The sequence below is a fragment of the Pyxicephalus adspersus genome, chromosome 6 (genome assembly GCF_032062135.1).
Source record: "Pyxicephalus adspersus chromosome 6, UCB_Pads_2.0, whole genome shotgun sequence".
Lineage (NCBI taxonomy): Eukaryota > Metazoa > Chordata > Amphibia > Anura > Pyxicephalidae > Pyxicephalus > Pyxicephalus adspersus.
In genome coordinates, this window is record NC_092863.1 from 84968499 (window position 1) to 84989173 (window position 20675).

At 37.5% G+C, this 20675-nt stretch overlaps 1 protein-coding gene across 3 annotated transcripts in view; it reads left to right on the top strand.

Moving 5' to 3' along the window:
* The window catches only part of IL6ST (interleukin 6 cytokine family signal transducer), a 37220-nt gene extending 16603 nt beyond the window's left edge, over positions 1-20617 (top strand). For 2 of the 3 annotated variants that reach the window (XM_072416424.1, XM_072416422.1), the window contains 15 exons: positions 1067-1390; positions 2646-2766; positions 4335-4472; positions 5092-5255; positions 6897-7051; positions 7796-7952; positions 9000-9082; positions 9650-9857; positions 10364-10549; positions 11785-11886; positions 12913-13059; positions 14652-14792; positions 15445-15541; positions 16592-16673; positions 18258-20617. In XM_072416424.1, the coding sequence (XP_072272525.1) occupies positions 1067-1390; positions 2646-2766; positions 4335-4472; positions 5092-5255; positions 6897-7051; positions 7796-7952; positions 9000-9082; positions 9650-9857; positions 10364-10549; positions 11785-11886; positions 12913-13059; positions 14652-14792; positions 15445-15541; positions 16592-16673; positions 18258-18917 (2765 nt within the window). In that variant the 3' untranslated portion in view covers positions 18918-20617. The remainder of the gene's footprint in view (positions 1-1066; positions 1391-2645; positions 2767-4334; positions 4473-5091; positions 5256-6896; positions 7052-7795; positions 7953-8999; positions 9083-9649; positions 9858-10363; positions 10550-11784; positions 11887-12912; positions 13060-14651; positions 14793-15444; positions 15542-16591; positions 16674-18257) is intronic. The other variant, XM_072416425.1, reaches the window with a different exon arrangement.
* The last annotated feature ends 58 nt before the right edge of the window (positions 20618-20675 follow it).

Below are 20675 nucleotides of genomic sequence, written 5' to 3' on the forward strand. Positions count from 1 at the left end.
CATTCACAAACAGGAGAGGACCCTGTCTAAAAGAGCTTACAATCTTAGATGTGGGGGAAGTAGCACACAATAGGAAGGGGAATATGGAATAGTGAGGTTTTAATAGATGGGTAGGCGAGTTTGAAAAGATGGTTTTTGAGTGGAATCAAGCCTAATAGGACAAGGAAGACTATTCCAGAGAGTCAGGGCAGCTCTGTAAAAGTCTTGGAGCCGTGGGTGTGATGAGGTTATAAGTGAGGAAGTCATTAGTAGGTCATTAGAGGAGCGAAGAGAGCAGCTAGAGGGGGGTAATTTTCTATCAGGTCAGAAAGGTAAGTGGGACAGAAGCTGTGGAGGGAGTTGAAGCCAAAGCACAGTAACTTGAATGTTAAACTAATTTTAATTCTAAGATACTTTGTGTATACCGTCACTATACTAAATTGATGTAAACATAATCCTTGGAACTTAACTTGAAAAGTATTTAGTGGTTGAACATGTCAGGGCCCCAATTAACAAATGTGAATTTTTAATTTTTTTTTTTTTTTTCTATATCTTAAATCTTTCTAGAAAATTAGAGAAGAGTCAATTTATTAGCTTAGTCTTCTTCCTCCATTCACATAATTTCATTCTTCTTTATTAGTAGTGTCTGTCTATCATCAGTGCTGGCCCAGGCCTTTTAAATCTCCCTTACCTGCTTAATCTTTTATATAGTTGCTGGCTAATGTGAGAATGGCTGGCTATTGTGTGCGTCCCACTGTTTGTGTACCAAATGTATAGAATTTTGGTATGGGAAAATTTTTGCTGACCTAAATGCTCTTAAAACAGGATCTCTTTTAAGTTGTTTTAAATATGTATTTGTAACTATTTCTGTTATTATGAGTAGTTTTCTGTATTATTTTCATTATCTTTGCTTTTTTCTTTTTGTGGGTGTCACTGACCTGGGACAAGTATTATGATCAGGAAATTGAGAGAAAAGTAAAAATCCTTATCTATGCGCCTGTTTTGAATTAGTAATATCTAGCTATCTTATATTATCTAGCTATCTATATATGTTACAATGACTAATATTTTGTTTTTATGACTCCAGTTTCAGGTGGATCTTTTCCCCATAAATGCGTTTCCATAAGCCCCCAAGGCTCGACTTTTGTGGAGTTTAATTCTATTGTCACAGCATACTGTGCATTAAATCACACCTGCCTGTTGGAAATGAAGCACAGTATCCGAAGCGAGGATTTGTACTGGGATTTGAATGGTCAGAGTATTCCACAGAGCCAGTATAATGCCGTTAACGAGACAACTTCCAAAGTGACCTTCCAGCTTTCATCCGCCTCGTTCAATACCCTCAACTGCATGGCCAATTTGCATGGACAGATCAAAACCTCTTTGATTGGCACGTTCTTCAGCCTAGGCTGTAAGAGTTCTGTTTGCTTTAACATTTTTTCCTTTATTATTATTATTCAACAAGACTAAAGACCACATAGGGTCCACAATGCCTGGTAGTTTGCATTGGTACAACACATTTTTGTTAATATTAACACAATGCCATTTATTCCTGATGGCATCGTAACACATTACTTTTACACTGTAACACATTACTGCTCCAGCCCCCTTATCTAGTCACAATATCAGAAACCCAGCTGACCAATACCCCTAAACCTATTCTTTGCACCAATCTAGGAAGTCAGAGGTAGCATTCCCATGTTACCCAACCTGTAAACTATTAACTAGGAAGAGAAAGTGCCTTATATGGGTACTGCCAACTATAAAAACATTCAGTAACTTAAAGGGCTTGTTGAAACTGATGATTTTTTTTTTTGACATGCTTCATTCAGACTTTCAGGGCAGTCTGCTGCTCTAAGTTCTTCCTTTTAACCTCTCCACAGTCTGTTTCCTGTGCCAGAAAATTGCATTTCTAACCAACTGAACCTGAAACCCACAAAAACGAAAGACTGCTATGGGGAGCAGTTAACGGAGTGGTTCTGCAATTGGATCTGAACAAGCCCATAGTAATAAACAAAATACAAAACTTAGGGCTCTATTTATAAAACAAGGAATTAGACATTTCCTCATAGGAATCTTCCATATGTTTTCAGTGGCAGTAATTGATTCCCACCGAGAAATTTCCTGAGAATGAATCCCTAAACGCTCCTTAATATAATAAATCCACCGACATGTGTGACTGACTGACTGACTGACTGTGATTTTTATGAAATTATAGTATTAAAAAAAACAATTCGGAAAGTTTGTTTCATTACTTAAAAAAAAAAAATTAGAGTTACAGAAACTAACACACTAAAACACTTTTGTAATTTGAAATTCAGACACATTTTAAATGAATGATTAATAAATAGCTCAGTGGGACTTCACACTATTCAGTTGGCCTAAATCCTATAGCAGAGGAGCACTTTATGACTATTAACTGTGAAGTAGGAAATGTTAGTGTTGTGTATATTACAGTTTAATAGTGTTGGTATATTTATTTGCTACATGGTTTTGTATATATCCATATGTTTGTGCCTTTTTTCAACCTTGTTTACTATATTAGGCTTTAAATGTGCAATAGTATTTTAAGCATAGGATGAAGCATGCACCAGTTTAATAAGTATTAAATCTTTCTTGGCATAAAACATGAATAATATAAAATAATTATTTTTTTTGTATTGCAGTTCCTCCTGATAAGCCTGAGAATCTGTCATGCATTTGTTTTAATAGGGAAAAATTGACATGCACTTGGAACCCAGGAAGAGCAACAACAATTGAAACTAAATACATTGTGAAGCAATCATGGTAATTTTTTTTAACATTTATTATCCGATCTTTTATATCTGTTGTAGCAATAGTGTTAAACGTGCCCAGGGCAGTGGCTTTGCCAGACCACTGCTAGTGCTCATTGCAGCTACTAGCTGATGGATACTGGATACATAGTACATGGTGCACCCTGAAATGTTATGCTGGTTGCCCTGTTGGTTTGCAGCCTTGCAATTACCACCAGCAAGGAACAGACTTTCTCTAGAACAGCGGTCCCCAACCTGTGGTCCGCAAGAAAATTTTGGTTTGTCCCCAGCTCTGGCCGGTGCACCCCCCAGCGGAGTCAGGAAAAGGACCTTGCTTGAGGGGGCGCACCGGCCAGGGCCGCGGACCATGTCTCTCGTATGCATCGCAGGCTCAGTGCGATGGGCGGGTTGTGTCTCCGGACTCAGAACTGTGATGGGGACGCAGGCAGGTTCTAGCATCATGATGTCACTCTGGGAGACGTTTCTTCCCCTTTGAGTGACACACGGCCCCCTGCGCATGCTCGGTCCATAGTCCGTAAATTTAGTGGTCCGTAACGTCTAAAAGGTTGGGGACCTCTGCTCTACAAGGTCAATTCCTGTTCCTGTACCACACTTAACCATGCTCACTCGCAGCTGTCCCTCTACCTTCAGGAGGACTGCATTCTCACATTTTAGTTTTTTTCAGTTAGTAAGACAGAACTAAAGTTCCACTTTTACATTTCCACAATCAGACAGGTCATTTTTGCTGGCAATGTACTTTCTGCAATAATCCCTAGCTGCTTGATCTGTCAAAGACCTGGCAATCCCGGCTTTTTGCAGCGAGTGCCAGCAATGAATAAATCAAGATTGCCAAAACTAGTTTCCAGAAGAAAGCTAGAGATGGTGACTCCCTGAAAGATAACCATTGACAGGTGAGTATCACAGAATTAGTTCTGATTTCAATAAATGTAGAGATTGGGAGATGAGACCATGGTGGCCTCATAGGCAGGGTAGAAAAGCTGGTAAAGTTTCTCTGCCTAATTGATTATTGAGGTGGGACATTGTTCTCATAGACTTGTGTCCTATGAAGAAGCCGAAAAACTTGAACAAAAGTGGGGAAATATCTAGCAATGTGACTGTGTATGTCATATGTAAATATGATTGATCCTATATATTTTTACCATTTACCTCTACATGTTTATTAAAGCAGTAACACATATTGATAAAATGATATACATTATGATTACATTACATAAAATTCAGGTTTACTTCTTTTACAGCCACTTACAAGCTGAAAAACAAAGTTGCAAATCAGCAGCACACACTCACTACCACTTTCCAGTCACTATAAGAGTGTATAATGTGTTAGACTCTCTTGTAATATGTAAAAGGTAACACTGTCATTGTAGCTCTATTAGAGTCGCTGTGATACAACCACACTGGGAGAGCATTACCAATAGTCTTTCCATGGCTTTCTATATAATCCTCGTGCAGCGTTCTCCTTTTACCTGTAACCAGTGTTTTCATCCTCTCTCTAGCTTGTCTAACCTCCTTGGCTGTCTCCTCCTTTTGTGTCTGCTTGTCTTTCCTTCACTGCTTTAGGAAGGGAATGGACGAGGACTGTAGGCCTGAACTGAGGCAAAACAAGCTTAATAGCTGCCCTTCTGCTAGGGAAAAGGGGAGGAGCTCAACACTCTCCAAAAATGACCTTTCAAAAAAACAGATACCCTCAGAGTACAGGTAAGAGGATCTCACAGTTTTCCAAACAACCCACAAAGTTGAGGTGTCTATTTCTCTTGCTGTTTGTTAGAAGTGGAGAGGTTGCACCATGCACTGACTGCGCTGTATATTTCTTTTGGTCTCTTGATCCTCCACGTCGTCGCTTATCACTTACTATAGCAGAGAGAGTCTCACTCCTCCTATTGTATGTTTCTTTTTTATTTTTTTGTTGGTGGTGTGGTGGCAGAGTTTGGCTGTGAGGGAGAGCAAGGTGCGGTTTATCATGGCCAAAAAAAGACGCAAAACTGGTGCATGATTAAGCCATGGCTTGTCAAATCCCATCTCCTGGATTTCCATATTTATTGGTCTTTTCACCTTCAATGTTCTCGGTTTGTTTTAATTTCAGTTTCGATAGGGTGGACTGGGGGTTGGAACGTTTTGTCAGGTTTTTAATTACTGTATTTTCTTTTCTGAATTTTTCCATGTCCTTTTTCACAAGACCTGCATGTTGATTTTTCTGCTTAAATATACACCCAGGTTTTGTCAAGCCACAGTTGTGTAAAGTTTAATTTAACTTAATGCATTAACTCATTTTAAATGCAGTATTCTGTTACATTTTTCTTTTTTTTTTTTTTTTTAGGAAGGAGGGTGAACAGCAGAATTGTGTAGCAGATAAAAACAACACTTGCACATTCACATATCCAAATTTTCAGCTCTTTATTTATACCACATTCCAGGTGGTTGCTGAAAATGTGCTTGGGAAAACTGAATCTGATGAACTCAACCTCGATGTTGTTAACATAGGTAAATAATATTTTTTTTTTCTGTACTTAATACCATCCACACACTGCTACCTACTCTCTACTACAGGTGATAGTTTAATTCACCTCCAATATGTAAGCAAAAATTCAGCAGGGTGCATGGATTTGTTCAGTGAAAAACACTTATCTGATCTGATAAGAAGATATAGCTGATAATGACACAAGTGTTCTGCTTTTGTGAGTTTTCTTTTCAGTTATATTGGGGTAGGAACTACAAATGCTCAAACATTACCATCCAAGACATTGTTAAAATGTTTTTTGTATAATGGGAGGCTACATAGGGAATGAAAAGGTGATGGCTGCTTCAGGCTGCAGTGTCTTAAGATCAGCAACTGCAACAGGTCCTGTTCATTCTATTGTGCACTAGACCAATAAAGGTTCTGTCTCCCCCCCCCCAGTCTGAACTGATTTAATTTCAGTGAAACAAGGGTAATTAGGGGTCATATTATTGTTCTATGATTTATTTTTAGGATATTTACAAATATTCTTTGTAATACCCAACATGTGGTTATCACCTGAATTTTGCATTTTTGTGGGGGGAGGGGCTGCTTTAAATTGTATATCAATAGTTATATTGATATACTCTTTATTTATATGTTCATATAGCGTTGGGTCTTGACAGTGTTTCACAGAGTCCATGGCCATTTCACAGACATTGTCTTATGTCATACAGACTAAGGCCAGGAAATGATTACCCTTTCCAGCATGTTTGTGTGGGTTTTTCCTCTGTGTGCTCCAGTTTCCTCTCCCATCCCAAAAAACAAGTACTAGCCACTGAGCCACTGCCTCTGAGGTAGATAGTTTAATACACTGGTGAGGGCTTTAGAAAATATCATCAAACTGGTTACTTAGAGCATACTTTGTTTCTTATCTTGATGTACCATTATTTTGGTAATACATATACTCAAATGTAAACCAATTTGAATATAAAACAAGGTGCTTACTGTTAAAAAAACAAGACAACTAAATTCACCCAGGTATAAAATTAGGGGACAAAATGCAGCTATCAGTCCAAACATTCAAAACCGTAATCAACAGAAATACCTAGGAAAATTATTGTGAATACATTTATGTAAAAGGGGAAAACTTTTTTAAATTTTTAAATCTGTTTAACTTTTATCCACATTTTACAGGATTAAGTATGTTGTGCTTTTGAGATAGTTAAGATAGGTCACTTGCTCTTAAATTATCTTTTGAGTATTATGATGTCCATCAGTAGATGACACTGTGCTCTTATATAAAGTGTGTAACAAACTATCCCAGGCAGCATACTTTATTATTATTTTTACACCGTATTTATATAGCGCTGGCATATTACGCAGCACTTTACAAAGTCTGTAGTCATGTCACTAACTGTCCCTCAAAGGGTTCACAATCTCATGTTCCTACCATAGTCATATGTATTTAATACAAAGTCTATTTGTGTGGGAAGCCAATTAACCTAACTGCATGTTTCTGGAAAGTGGGAGGAAACCGGAGTACCTGGAGGAAACCCAGGCAAACACAGGGAGAACCTGCAAACTCCATGCAGATAGTCCTGGCCAAGATACTTTGCTGTACTGTAATGTACTGTTTTATTGTTGTGTATGTAACACTTGTTTTTCTTTTTCATATGCATCTATAGTGAAACCCAATCCACCAAAAATTCTTAATGTGGTCTCATTGACCCAACTACAGAAGGCTCTGAAGATTGAATGGGAGAATCCATTAAGGGAAGATATATTTCCCATGAGGTATAATCTTAGATACCGAAAGAAAGACAGCATGGAGTGGGAGCAGGTAATTCTTCTCCTCAATTCACTGATGGCCAGATTATCAGGATTTAAATTATATTTCCATGTGCTGTAACCTCCTGGGAATGTATGTGTCTAGATGGGGAAGTGTTTCTGTAATAATTGTTTCATTTTGTAATTGTAACTGTAATACCAGTTAAAGAAGAGTTTGAGACTTATTTTGTTATACCATAAGGTTTATTATATCAATCAGAAAAGTCTGACATCACAACATTTTGCCTAAGGGCTGCTTCTGGGTTTTTCTTAGTTTAGGACCACTTAAACAAATGAAACATCCAGCCCCATCCCATTTTTGTCCTTATGAAAATAGAAAATTTATTACCATACTACTATAGTTGCACAGCCTCTCTTCTTACTAACAGGCATATGTGACTTGTGATTCAGATATGACAGACCCAATATACACTGGATAAGCACGAAAAGAAAATAAATGATAAAAAAAATCCTAGCCCTCTGGCTGGAGTCAATAAAGTTTTTAAAGATAAAAGGTTTTTTTTAATTTTGATTAGCTTTGGTAAAAGTTAAAACTGCTAAAGTGTCTTGTTTCTAGATTTCTTTGCTTCTTGCCCCATATGCAGGTAGCTTGAGAAAATTTCTACAAATTGAGGGATCCCGGTCAGTCAGCTAGTAGTGTTGACAGGACACTGCCTTACATCATCACCTTACAGCAGATTTGGTCAGAACTACGGTCCATAAAAGTTAACAATAAAAATTATTTTGTCTTTTTTAGGTACCTCCAAATGACATTGAGAAACCCCGAAATTCATATACACTTCAGGATCTGCAACCTTATACACACTATATTATTTCCCTGCGCTGTAAGCTGCAAAACACAGGATACTGGAGCGATTGGAGTAAGGAGTATGAAGCCATTACTCCAGAGTCTGGTAATTAAGCATTTTGTTGTTTGGTTTTTTTTTTTGCTTGCTTGTTTTTTTGTCTTTTATTTAAAGTGGAACTAAAAAAATAAAATAAAACATGCAATCAGGCAGGTCCTTTAGTACAGAAGAGACGGGTGGTGTCCCGTAAAATACCCTTACCTGCCTAATCCCAATTTTTTTATTTGCATTCTCCTGTGCTTGCTGCCGCTGAGCCAGGATGACGGGGGTATCAGGTATACCACATGCATGGGTCAGCATTTTTTCAAAAGAAGATAGCAAACAGGCAGGTAATTGTTTTGTTGCGAAAGGGTCATCGCCTATCCCTTTCTGCAGTAAAGCCCTGCCAGGATTTCAAACCAGAACAATACTTCCACTTTAATAATTGTGGAAGTAGCTTTTATGCTTTTTAATTTGTTTCCCCCAAAACCATGAAACCTCTCCCAAAACCACCATGTTATGACCATAATTTTTTTTAACAAACAAGCAGTAAACACCGCTGCTAGCATGACATGCAGATTTGAAACCGTTCTTGCAAGAAAAGAACTCGCCAAGCTTTTTACTTTTAGAAAACTTTATCCTGAGAGTCTGTTTTAAAAAAAGTAAACAACACATTTAAAAGGAGAATTACTTTTTGTTAGCTTTGCAGGTTGGTCTGAAAAGAATGGTTTAGGCTAAGTCTACACTTTAAAATTGCCTAAACATTTATAAAGGCACCTACAGCTTTTGTAGGAAGTTTTTAAGTGTTAACAAAGTTGTTTTAAGCAAAGGTATTTGGCAGAGAAGATGGAGAATAGGGAAAAAAACACCCCCAAAACAGCCATAAACAATTGATATTATTCAAAACAAGTTCCATTTATTTCTATAGGGAGTTTGTGAGGTAATTTGGGGCCCTTTCTGGTTGTCTATTGGCCCATTAGAATAAATGCTTATGCTTGCAATTCTGATTCAAATGCTGGAAACAAATTATTTCAGGGGTTCCTCTATGTTAAAAAAGCTAAAAAAGTCTGAACCAGAGCAATAATCCTACTAATTTTGTTCCTTTTAATTCTTCAGCTCCCTCACGAGGTCCAGAATTTTGGAGGAAGATTGGTGATTCAGATATTGATGGAAACCGACCTGCGTGGTTAATGTGGAAGGTAAAAATACTCAACACACAGATCAAGTTAGACTGATGGCTTTAACATGTATAATATTTGATTGTAGTAACTGTTTGAAATAACCATTTGTTGTGTCCTTTGCAATGCATGGACCTCCTCCAGCCATTCGAATATTGTCTGATAAACAAATGTTTTTTTCGATTATTAATTTATACTTTTCATCCACAGTATATTATTTAGGTTTAAAAAAACTTCTGTTGACACAGATTAACAGTGGGTCACAACCAGCTGTTAATCTTAGTTACGTGCCAGCTAGTCCCAAAATGCACCTGCATCTCGTGGCTTTAAAGCGGATAATTTTTTCTGTAGGCCTGTCAGCCACCTTGTGGTATTGAAACGAGTTTAAAAAAAAAAAAAATTACAATAGGGAAAAAAAAATTTGACACTCACACTCTCAATTAATGCATACACTTGGTGCATACCAAGAGGTATGGATAGACACCTTCGGGTATCTACTGTGCAGTCACAATACATTTATAATTTTTTTTTTCTTAGGACACTCCTTCCAATTTAACTAATGCAAAATGTTGCTTTTCTCTATACCAGGATTTGGGTTCCTATGCCAATGGAAAAATATTGGGATACAATATAACCATTAGAACAGCTGCAGAATTGATTGATGCCTTCTCTAGAAACAATAGACAGTGCAATATCACTGTCCCAAAGGATGCTCTTCAGGTTACAATTGTTGCCTTTAACAGCTACGGTGTCTCTCCTCCATCTATTGTGGTTATTCCACCTGCCAGAAACAGAGGTATGAATTTTCTACCACTTTCCAATGCAAAATTCAAATAAAGATGTATAAGATGAAGGTAAAGAGTTAGACCTTCTGTTATAATTTCTCGCTGTTTCCATGCTTGGAGCAGTTATTTCTCTATTTGAACTAATGATCATTGTCACAGAAAAGCTGTCTTGTTACAGCTATCTGGGAGGGTAATTCCTTTCATTCTGTATAGATTTTCTTTCTTCCTGTTAAACCTTCAGGGCCAATGGTGAAGGTAGACTGTAGACAGACTCCACAAAATATCCCCTCCCTGTTCTTTGTAAACCTTAAAAATGGCTATACATACACATACTTTGATATAACAGCAAAAGTTACTTTTGCTCTCCTTTTTCTCTCCCTCCCTTTCCATATGTATACTGGGCCTTTAAATGGTGTCATCACTTGCTAATAATTATTAATTTGATATTTAGATCAATACTGTTAGACGGTAATATTCAATTTTCCTAATTTTGTTTCTCTTATTGTTTCAAATAAAGTGACACTTTCACCTGAAATTGATGTAAAGGCATTTAACAAAGATGGAAAGCTTTGGGTAGAGTGGACAGCACCAACTAAACCTGTGCTAGGTTATGTAATAGAATGGTGTGCAAACCCAGATTCTCAGGACTGTGCCATGGAATGGCAGCGGGAAGCAAACACCGTCAAAGGGACATTCCTGAGAGGTAACATTAGTCTAAATAAATAAACATTTTCTGATCTTAAGTTTTTTCTTTGTTTTATACTACTAATGAAAGATTGTGCCAGCCACTATTATTATATGTAATAGTGTCTTACCATGTAAGGTTGAGTTTGGCTTTTCTGTAATTTATTCTATATTATTATTACACTGTATTTATACAGTTAGGTCTATAAATATTTAGACAGAGAACTTTTTTCTAATTTTGGTTTTTTACATTTTCACAATTAATTTTAAATAAAACAACTCGGATGCAATTAAACTGCAGACTTTCAGCTTTAATTCAGTGGGTTGAACAAAAAGGTTGCAAAAAATATGAGGAACTAAACCTTTTTTTTTTTTACACAATCACTTCATTTCAAGGCTCAAGTAATTGGACAAATTAAAAAGCTGAAAATAAATTTGTTCATTTCTAATACTTTGTTGAAAACCCTCTGCTGGCAATGACAGCCTGTAGTCTTGAACTCATGGACATCACCAGATGCTGGGTTTCCTCCTTTTTAATGCCCTGCCAGGCCTTTACTGCAGTGGCTTTCAGTTGCTGTGTGTGGGCCTTTCTGTCTGAAGTTTAGCCTTCAACAATTGAAATGCATGCTCAATTGGGTTCAGATCAGGTGACTGACTTGGCCATTCAGGAATATTCCACTTCCAGCCATTCACGCCCAAGCCATCACACTGCCTCAGCCATGTTTTACAGATGATGTGGTATGCTTTGGATCATGAGCCACCGTTCTGGTAATGGTTGATCTTGGTTTCATCTGTCCAAACAATGTTTTTCCAGAACTGTGCTGGCTTTAGATGTTTTTGAGCAAATTCACATCTAGCCTTTCTATTCTTGAGGCTTATGAGTGGCTTGCACCTTGCAATGCAGTGCATTTAGTTTCATGCAGTCTTCTCTTTATGGTAGACTTGGATATCGATAGGCCTACTTCCTGGAGAGTGTTGTTCACTTTTTACACTTGCCTAGTAGGAGGGGGTCCCAACACATTTCCCACATATATCCTGCGTGAATGGACCCCTCAATCCCAGGGTACACATGTGTTGGGGGTATGGATTGAACATGCACACATGGTACACAACAAAAGAGTAGAGATTTGGGGAAAGTTTGGGGAAATGTGTTTTCTTTAGGCTTGCCACATTTACTTAAGATTTTCACTATGTGTTTTATTTTTACAGGATACTTACCTTTGCATTTAATGGAATCTTTGCTTATCTTTACAGGTGACATGAAGCCATTTGTATATTATTTGATTAAGGTTTATCCACTATACAAGGATGGCTTTGACAGACCAAGATATGTTGCAACCTATCTCAAGCAAGGAAGTAAGTGGTCTCAGGGTAGAAATACTCCTATGAGCTATCTCAAATAGAAGTACCTAATCCCAAATATCTTAAGTTTTATGCTTTAATCATTATAATTTATGTCTCTAAAATATGATGGTATATATTCTGCATGCAAACAAGCTCAACACTGTATGTACACACTGCACTCCCCAGCCCCTTTTAGCCAGGCGCAACGCTCGGCAGTAGGGGTGGTAAGTACTGAAAAGTTGGGTCACCACCCACCTAAAGTTTCTTCCCACCCAGCTTAAAGAAAGTTTTTGGGAAAACTAAAAGCAATTCTGATAAATATTTTAGATTTATGTGTAACATAAATACTATATTTTCTAATAATTGCATATATTTTAAACTCTGCTTTCATAATGGCTAATAAATTATTGGTGATAACATATATACCATATAATGTCACTTACAGACAGTCTTGATTATGGCACTTATCGCACATTGTACAGAGAACATTATCTGGCAGATCCGCAGATGACCCTCACGGTCAGATAGTACTGCAACCCAACCTGTGTTCCCAAAGGGAATTTGGAGCTCTCCTACCTATATTTAAACAGTTAACGCACCTTTACATCTGCACAGCATGCAAACATCCACATCTTTCAATATGCAGTTTGTGTACAGATTACGACATATAAAGATTTGGGAACACATTGTAAAAGTAATCTACAAATGACCACAAAGATTTGAACAGTCTTTGATCTATTTCTCATACGTGGTTGTTATTCAATGCACTACTGACCTAATCTGCACTGGTGTGAATAAGCCTATGTTCAGAGATTTATCATTATTATTATTTTTAATAATATTAAACAGGATTTATATAGTGCCAACATATTATGCGGCACTGTACATTAAATAGGGGTTTCAAATGACAGATACAGACGGTGACATAGGAGGAGGAGAAGACCCTACCCCGAAGAGCTTACAATCTAGGAGGTTCATGATCATAACATTGACATTACCTTATTGATGCATAATAAATCTTCCTGATTGTCTTCACAGTTCCCAAAGAAGGACCTACTGTTCGCTACAAGTCTGTGGAAAAGACAAGAGCAGTCGTCGTGTGGGAACCTGTTTCCTTAGAGAAGCGGTGTGGTTTCATCACTGATTACACTTTAAAATACAAAGCCAAAAACGGCCCATTTAAAAGTAAGTAAATATGAAACAACAGAGAATGTCTCGTCTGCATGGAAAGGTACAGAGACAGTACAATGTGCTGGTTGTTCGGTAACTTAAGAGTCCAGCCTACTTTAAAAAGAAAGCCCATGCCAGAAAGGATTTATTTTCTACAGACATTTCTCCATATGTAGCTCATCGAATAGCAAGTGTAAACTTTTTAAAGATTAAATTACTAGTTTTAATTACACTTTGCTAGAGTTATTGGTGGACAGACATGCATGCCCCATTTAGTTCTACTGTCTGGAAATAATATTGTGAAGAATGGCAGGTATCATTAAATAGCTTGGAAGTAAATTTATGATTTGTGTTTAGAATTGGTTTAATACATTACATTCTAGTACAGTTATGTTCACGTAACCCCACATTGCTACGCAAGGTTTCTGCCACTCCGTGTGGCATAATGTACAGTAAACTAGTCTGTATTCATACTGTCTACAATATCTAATTGGTTCAGAGAAAATGTCTTGGTGTCTTAGAAACCAGTATTTGCCAAAGATTTATGATTTTTGGTAATTATACAAATCTAATATCTAAAATGTGAATTTTAACATGTTTGCAAAATAAATGAAACAAAATACTCTGAAAGCACAAAGAAGCACTTTTATTAATGGAAAAGTTGAAATATGGGTACAGTTAGAACCTGTGTCTTTGTAAATGGGACCGCTAAGTTTGAGGTTGATTAAAAGTTATTTTTACTATTTAACCCCCCTAGTGTTCTAATTCTGTCTGTATTTCCACGCAAAAAGCGTTGCAATATTTTGCATGGGAATTTTTTTTACATTGTAGGCCTATAATTCTGAGGCATAACGCACCAAAATATGTCCAATATTTATTACATTTAATAATAAACTTTAAAAAAAACACAAAAATCTGTTTTTAAAAAAAAACCATAGTGAAACATGTATACCTGTACAATAGCATGTATAATATATATATATATATATATCTTTGTATTGGACTCAATACAGCTATTTTGTATTGAATCCAATACAAAATATTTGAATTTCCTGCAAACACTGACGCATGCACCGACGTCACTGGGAAACCCCGAAGATCGTCTCTTCATTCGGCGGCTGAAGAAAGAAGATGTGTCCGGAGGAGGTTCGGGGACCAGCAGGACTCCGGAGGACAATAAAGGAACAAGGTAAGTGTTTTTTTTTTAAATGTTTTTATCGACCCCAAGTGTGACTCGTGATTACCGCTTTTTGCATGGTAAATCCACCGAGTCACATTCGGAAATACCGCTAGAACTCTGCTGAAAAGCAGCTTACATAGCAACTGTGTGATGAAAGCAGATTGTGCCTGAAGTGGAGCAAAAGCTTAGTCGCCAACATGCTGTGCAAGCCAACCAAGAAATCAGCATTTCAAGACATTCATGAGCTTGGCTATCAAGGTTTGTAATCCTTCATATTTGAGTGATCATTGCTTGTAGTATTGGCACATCAGTTCTAGGATAGAAGAGGAAGAGAACATTCAACCATTTCCTAATTTTCAAACAATAGTTTTGTATATTCTTTGAATAGAGTTCTTGTTAATAACACAATGTTTACTTTGTTTTCTAGCTGTCACACTGAATGCCACACAGACGGAGTACACATTGAGCTCCCTAACCAGTAACACAGTATACAGTGTTGTTGTGACTGCCAACACGGAGAAAGGAGGAACGGACGGCTTACCATTCACATTTTCCACCAACAAGTTTGGTAAGTGTTACGCATTTAGAAAGTTCTGAGCAGAAAGTTCTTTATATCTAGTGCAATCAATAGGATTATCCCGTTCATTCACTCATATGGCAATGAACAAGTAGAAGGGGAAATGCATTTGCTGCACATACCAATTCTGGTTTACTAAATAATGCCTCGTCTGTTCTTAAAACACCTAAAGTATTGTTAATTTATCATGAGGAAGTCTGGCAAGGAAACAAAGTGGATGTGGAATGCCAACTTTTTTATGAACATTTTCTATATTTTAGTGAACCTTTCATTGAATCTCACTCCACTAACTTCCAGCAGTGTCCAACAGACAGCACCACATGTAGCTTTACCTTCTTTATGCGGCCCTGGATTCCTCCAGACAGCAAAATTTTGTCATTATTGGGGCATTGGAACTCTGCCACAGCCACAGATATATCTCCCCAGCTCAGTAGGGTAAATTGTTATCAGCTAATGAGGGCTATCAAGGTGACTGTGACTTCACAGAATAGGATTGGTTTTGTATGCAGGAATTGTGTAGTGCTTCCTGTCAATCACTGCTGCTGATAATGTTAAGGTAAATGTCAGTGACCAGTTCAGGTGTTCGGTGCAGCATCTCTGCATGTTTTCACATTGCTTTAAAGTTACTTTCTTCTATTTGTAGACACTGGAGAGGTTGAAGCAATCGTGGTTTCCTCGTGTATTGGTTTTCTATTACTTGTGCTTATTGTTGGAATCCTGCTTTGTAACAAGAGAGATTTGTAAGTATTAAATTATTAATTACACCTTTGTAATAGGTTACATCACCAGTTGACTTGTTAATAATGGTTCACATTATTGGATAAAGATTTCACTAGTACTCGGTGTTCCTGAGGTAACACCTTCCTAAGCCTTGTAAGCTAATTGGATCTTTCGATATGCTGAATAATTTATCAGATGTTGGTGTTCTGATAAAAAAAAAGGCTTGTCATTTAAGCCTAACTCTTGTAAGGGTAGGAAGCTAGGTAGGTTTAGTTAAGACAGACTACCTTTCCTGTAAAGAGCTCTGTGCTGCGGTCAGGGGTCTGATGTTTTCTGTGAGGATGCTGAGGGCCCATTCACAACCCAACTGAAGTTTACCTTCAAAGATTAGCTGCAGGCAAATGTTTGTTTTTAAACAATGGCTAAATCTTTATTAAATTGTAACTGTTCTACCTAATGTTAAATTTCCAGCTAACATTCCACATCATCATATTTGAGGGTGCTTGAAACGGGTGGGATAGAACAAGGGTGAACCCATTAATATGTGCCAGGACGAGGAGGTAGTCATTCAGGAACACTAGCTTGCAATAATGGCCATTCCCTGATCATCCAGTAATCTAAGAACTTTATCATTATAAAATGAATGTTAAATAAAAGTTTATTAACTGTTTTACTAAATAAAAACAAAAGTTTAAGATCCACATGTGTCTTTCCCTTTGAGAAAAGTTTTATTAAGGTAAATTGGTAGAGGATTTCAGCAATCTTTACTTCCCTTTCACGCAGCTCTCAAAATATGGCTCATGGCAGTGAATTAGTGTCTGGGACTCCCATGGCTCAGTTCCCACATTTCAGTTATTTGATTGATTTATTAGGAAACATTGTAACAAGGACTGATACACTATTTCTATTCTGTCACATGATCAGACTGTCTGAATTACCTTGACATACAAATTTCACACTTTCCAGAACTTGATCTTTTGTTTTTGCATCATTTATTTTATTTTGCATGACAGAAAATGTTGCACCGTATGTTGGGTCTGTATTTGTAATACAATATGTTTATTTATCAGGATTAAAAAACACATTTGGCCCAATGTTCCAGATCCCTCAAAAAGTAACATCGCGCAATGGTCCCCACAAACTCCGACACGGGTAAGTCCAAGGAACCTATTCTTTAAATTAAATGCAAAGACAGTTCAGTGTCTTTACCAGTGACCACCATTTGTGGGGTGAAAGGGGTGCACAGACACCCAATATATGAATCACTGGGTTGTATTTGGATATGTCAATACAAAGAATGTAGGTAATACCTGGTTGTGTAAATGCAAGAAATCTTAATACCACATTTGATGAAATACGAAAAAATTGGATATTATTCAGTTTGGCTATTAAAAATTAGATTTCCCTCCAGTTCCTGAGTTATGGTGACAACTTAAAATTTTGCATTCTTAGGAACAATGGTCACAATGACCAATAGAGGGGTAACATCTTCTAGTGGGGGCACAGACAGCAATATACAGAGAGGCAACTGCAGTGTGTCTTGCAACTATCTTACATAACAAGGGATGAAGACATGGAGGAGTAGTGGTGTTTGCAGTGTTAGTACTTTGTGAATACCGGTAGTCTTTGGGTTACATACAAGATAGGGACTGTAGGTTTGTTCTTAAGTTGAATGTGTATGTAAGTCAGAACAGGTACATTATTTTAATAAATGCAATTAGAACAGATGTTTGTCTCAACATAATAGTAGACAGTGAGGTGTCAGGTACTGTAATAAATCCTCACTGTGAGTTAATCACAAACAAAGCAAAAAAAAAAAAAAAAGTTTTATGGAACTCAGACATTCAATAACTTCTGGAGCAAGCTGTGGTTTTATTTGCACAAAAGAAACAACTGCAGAGTTTGTCTTGGTCATTAGAGTTACAAGAGGCTGCTGAAAGAGTTCAGTCCTTAAGATCATCCACAACCTCAGGTGTGTTTAGCAGAAGATTTCTTCTGCAAGTCATGCAAACCGCCCCCTTCAAGCCTCCATCCCGCACAGGAACGGGCAGGAAGCCCCGTTCATATTTAGGAGGCGTCCGTATGTCGAATGTTCTTAACTCAGGGACTACCTTTACAAAATGCAGTTAAAAGTGGATTTAAACTCTTTATAAAAAAAAATCACTTCCTTTCTCTAGTAAGTTTCTGTGTACACTGTACATTACCATTTCTACTTGCTCTCTCCAGTTTGAGAGTTGAGTTCTAAGTTGCAGAAACTCTCCAAGGCTGGAGAAGATGGACTATCATGGGAGAACCTGGTTGACCCAGCAAACTTGAAATAAATTTCTTAAAAATATTTTGCTATTGTCTGTTTTCAATCCTGAACCAGATCCATTACAGGTTTCAGTCTTAGCTCTAATAAATCATCCCTAAGTGTTAGCATTTTCTCCCAGTCAAGTTTTTTCTTCCCTTGCATGAATGCAAGTGGCACCCAACTCTCCCACCACCTTACATTCTAGAACTGCTGCAGAAACATACCTGTATAGAAAGAGTGCAGCTTATGGACAGGGGCAAAACAAACTGGAGGAGGCAGGGGCTTTGTACCTAAAACATAACTAAATTTACTTGGTACTGGTCACGGAATAAAAAAATAAAACATAACTAAAAACACAACAGTTATGTTTTCTTTTCATACATTGACACATTTGTCATAATTGTCACGTATGTAAAATAACTTTTTCTTGTTTGTTCTTGCAGCATGAGCCAAAAAGCCATCCCTTCCAGGACGGTAGTTTTACAGATGTCAGTGTGGTGGAGATAACTGCTGACGAAAAGTCTTCATACAATAAACCAGATCTAAAACCTGTCGATGTGATAAAGAAGAACACATCGGAGGGCCTTAGCAGTGGTATTGGAGGCTCTTCCTGTCTGTCTTCCCCACAGCTGAGTATTTCAGACACAGATGAGGTTGAATCGGGTCAGAACACATCTAGCACTGTTCAGTACTCTACAGTGATTATCAGCGGATACAGGGGACAGCAGCCAACTGCTCCCGCTCTGCTAACTTTCTCAAGGTCAGAGTCAACACAGCCACTGCTGGAGTCTGAGGAGAGGCCAGATGAGCAGCAAGTCTTAGAAATCCCAAATCAGTATTTTAAGCAAAACTGCACTCAGGAAGATTCTACAGACAGGCTTCAAGCCGTGCAGCAAGACAGCCTTCCTTCTAATATACATGAGCTAGGTCAGAGCCAGAATCTAGCTGGGCTGGGCAAGGAAATGGACCTTGAAGATTTTATTTCTGGGCAGAATGTGAATTTTGAAGGTCAGCCAGCACCTTCAGAGATGAACATTGAGACCGCTGAGGTAAACAGCTATTTACCACAAACTGCAAGGCGAGGAGGCTACTTGCCGCAATAGACTGAGAGCCTGATGCTCCAGATGGACATATTAGAGGAGACCGGCCGGGTGCATGACCGCTTCACCTTTAAACTCTTTGTAACCAAAGAGATCCGCACATTACGTGTAATGTTTCTTCTAATTCAGCATGATCTATTATTTCTGGTTCCCTGAATATTCAAAGTGTTATACTTTCTCTATTGATCGTGACTGGTTGACTCTGCTTTTATGCAATTCCTAGGTTTTCACTTTGCACATCACAAAGCTTTATTTAAACATTTTTTAAAATATACAGTTTATTTCATGACATGGAATAGCAAAATATAAATCTAAGGTGTGAATGTTCCTCAAAGTGAACTAGCACAGCCAATCATTAAACACGTAATACAATTAGTCTATCAAGTCTTCCTGTTCATCGTGCTGCTATCACGTTTTTGATACCAGATTTTCCAGCCCATTTAGAATTGAAAGTTGCATTTATATTCAGCAGGCCTAACATTTAGAGAATTCACGTGTCGATGCTTAATGACATATCTGTTGGTTCTGAGCACATCCTAGGCTGTGTACACACATAAAATTTTGGTTGCTGAACACACAGTGCACGTTCTGTTCTATGAAGGGGGGAAGATGAACGAGCAACACCCCACTGTGCTTTGCTCCCATGACTTGTATATTGATCATTCCTGGTTGTTGTTCATGGATCCTTTGTTACGCAGTGGCAGGTCCAGTTTTCCTAGTTTAGATTTAGTGTGTAATTTAGTAACAGTCCACAATCTAGTCACCAAATATAATATCAAAAGGTGAGAAATTGTGAATCAAAATAAGAGACATTGTCTAATTGGCTCCTGGGATCAAGTCCTGGGTATGATTACATTTCACTTAATGTTTCCTGCACTGTATTACCAAGTTTTAGATAACCATTTCTTACCATGGCTGTGCATACGTAAGAGCAGACAGCATTCAGTCGACACATCTCGCACATCGTTCCTGAGATATTTATCGTTTTTTAGCATTATTAATGGACAAGTTTTCGGGTTCTGCTTTATATCAGATTGGTTGAAATAATGTTACAATAGGGTTCCTGTTATGTATTATTTTTATATAATGCCGAAGTGGCAGTCGCAGAAACTTTTAACCTAGCAATACCTAACCCAGCCTTCCACAGATCTGTCTTCTGACTACAGCTTGCAAAAGGACATTGTTTTAAAGGTCTGCTTGTCTGCCGTATGTGCCTTGTATGGACACTCTCCAGAAAAGGATTGGTGTGTATATGTAACATGCTTTCAATACTGTATAGTAATTTCTGTGCATTTGTTTTTTTGATATACTATACATGTTGCTCCTAGTATATACAATGTATATAAATTATATATAATCATCATTTACTAAGAAGCATTATATAGATAATATGCAATAAGTGTTAGGATTTTGTTTTTTCCTGAAGGACGCATAAATGCCCATATAATTAATATATATATTTTTATAATGTTCTTAATTATTGATTAACGCTTTAATTTATTTTTTAATACATATTCTCAGTCCATTGCCACACAAACTACAATCTACAAAAAATGGTTTTGTTTACAGCTGATACTGAACTTCTTCACCTAAAAAAAAAAATCATCATTTCTCAATAGACTGAAAGCAGTGGTGACACCCGCATGATCAGAGAATGCTCACAGTACATTCTTATTTCATTAAACTTTGTGACATTAAAAGAATTTGGTATGTTTTTTTTTTTTTTTTTTGGACTTGCTTAGAGCTGAATCTGTAATGAAT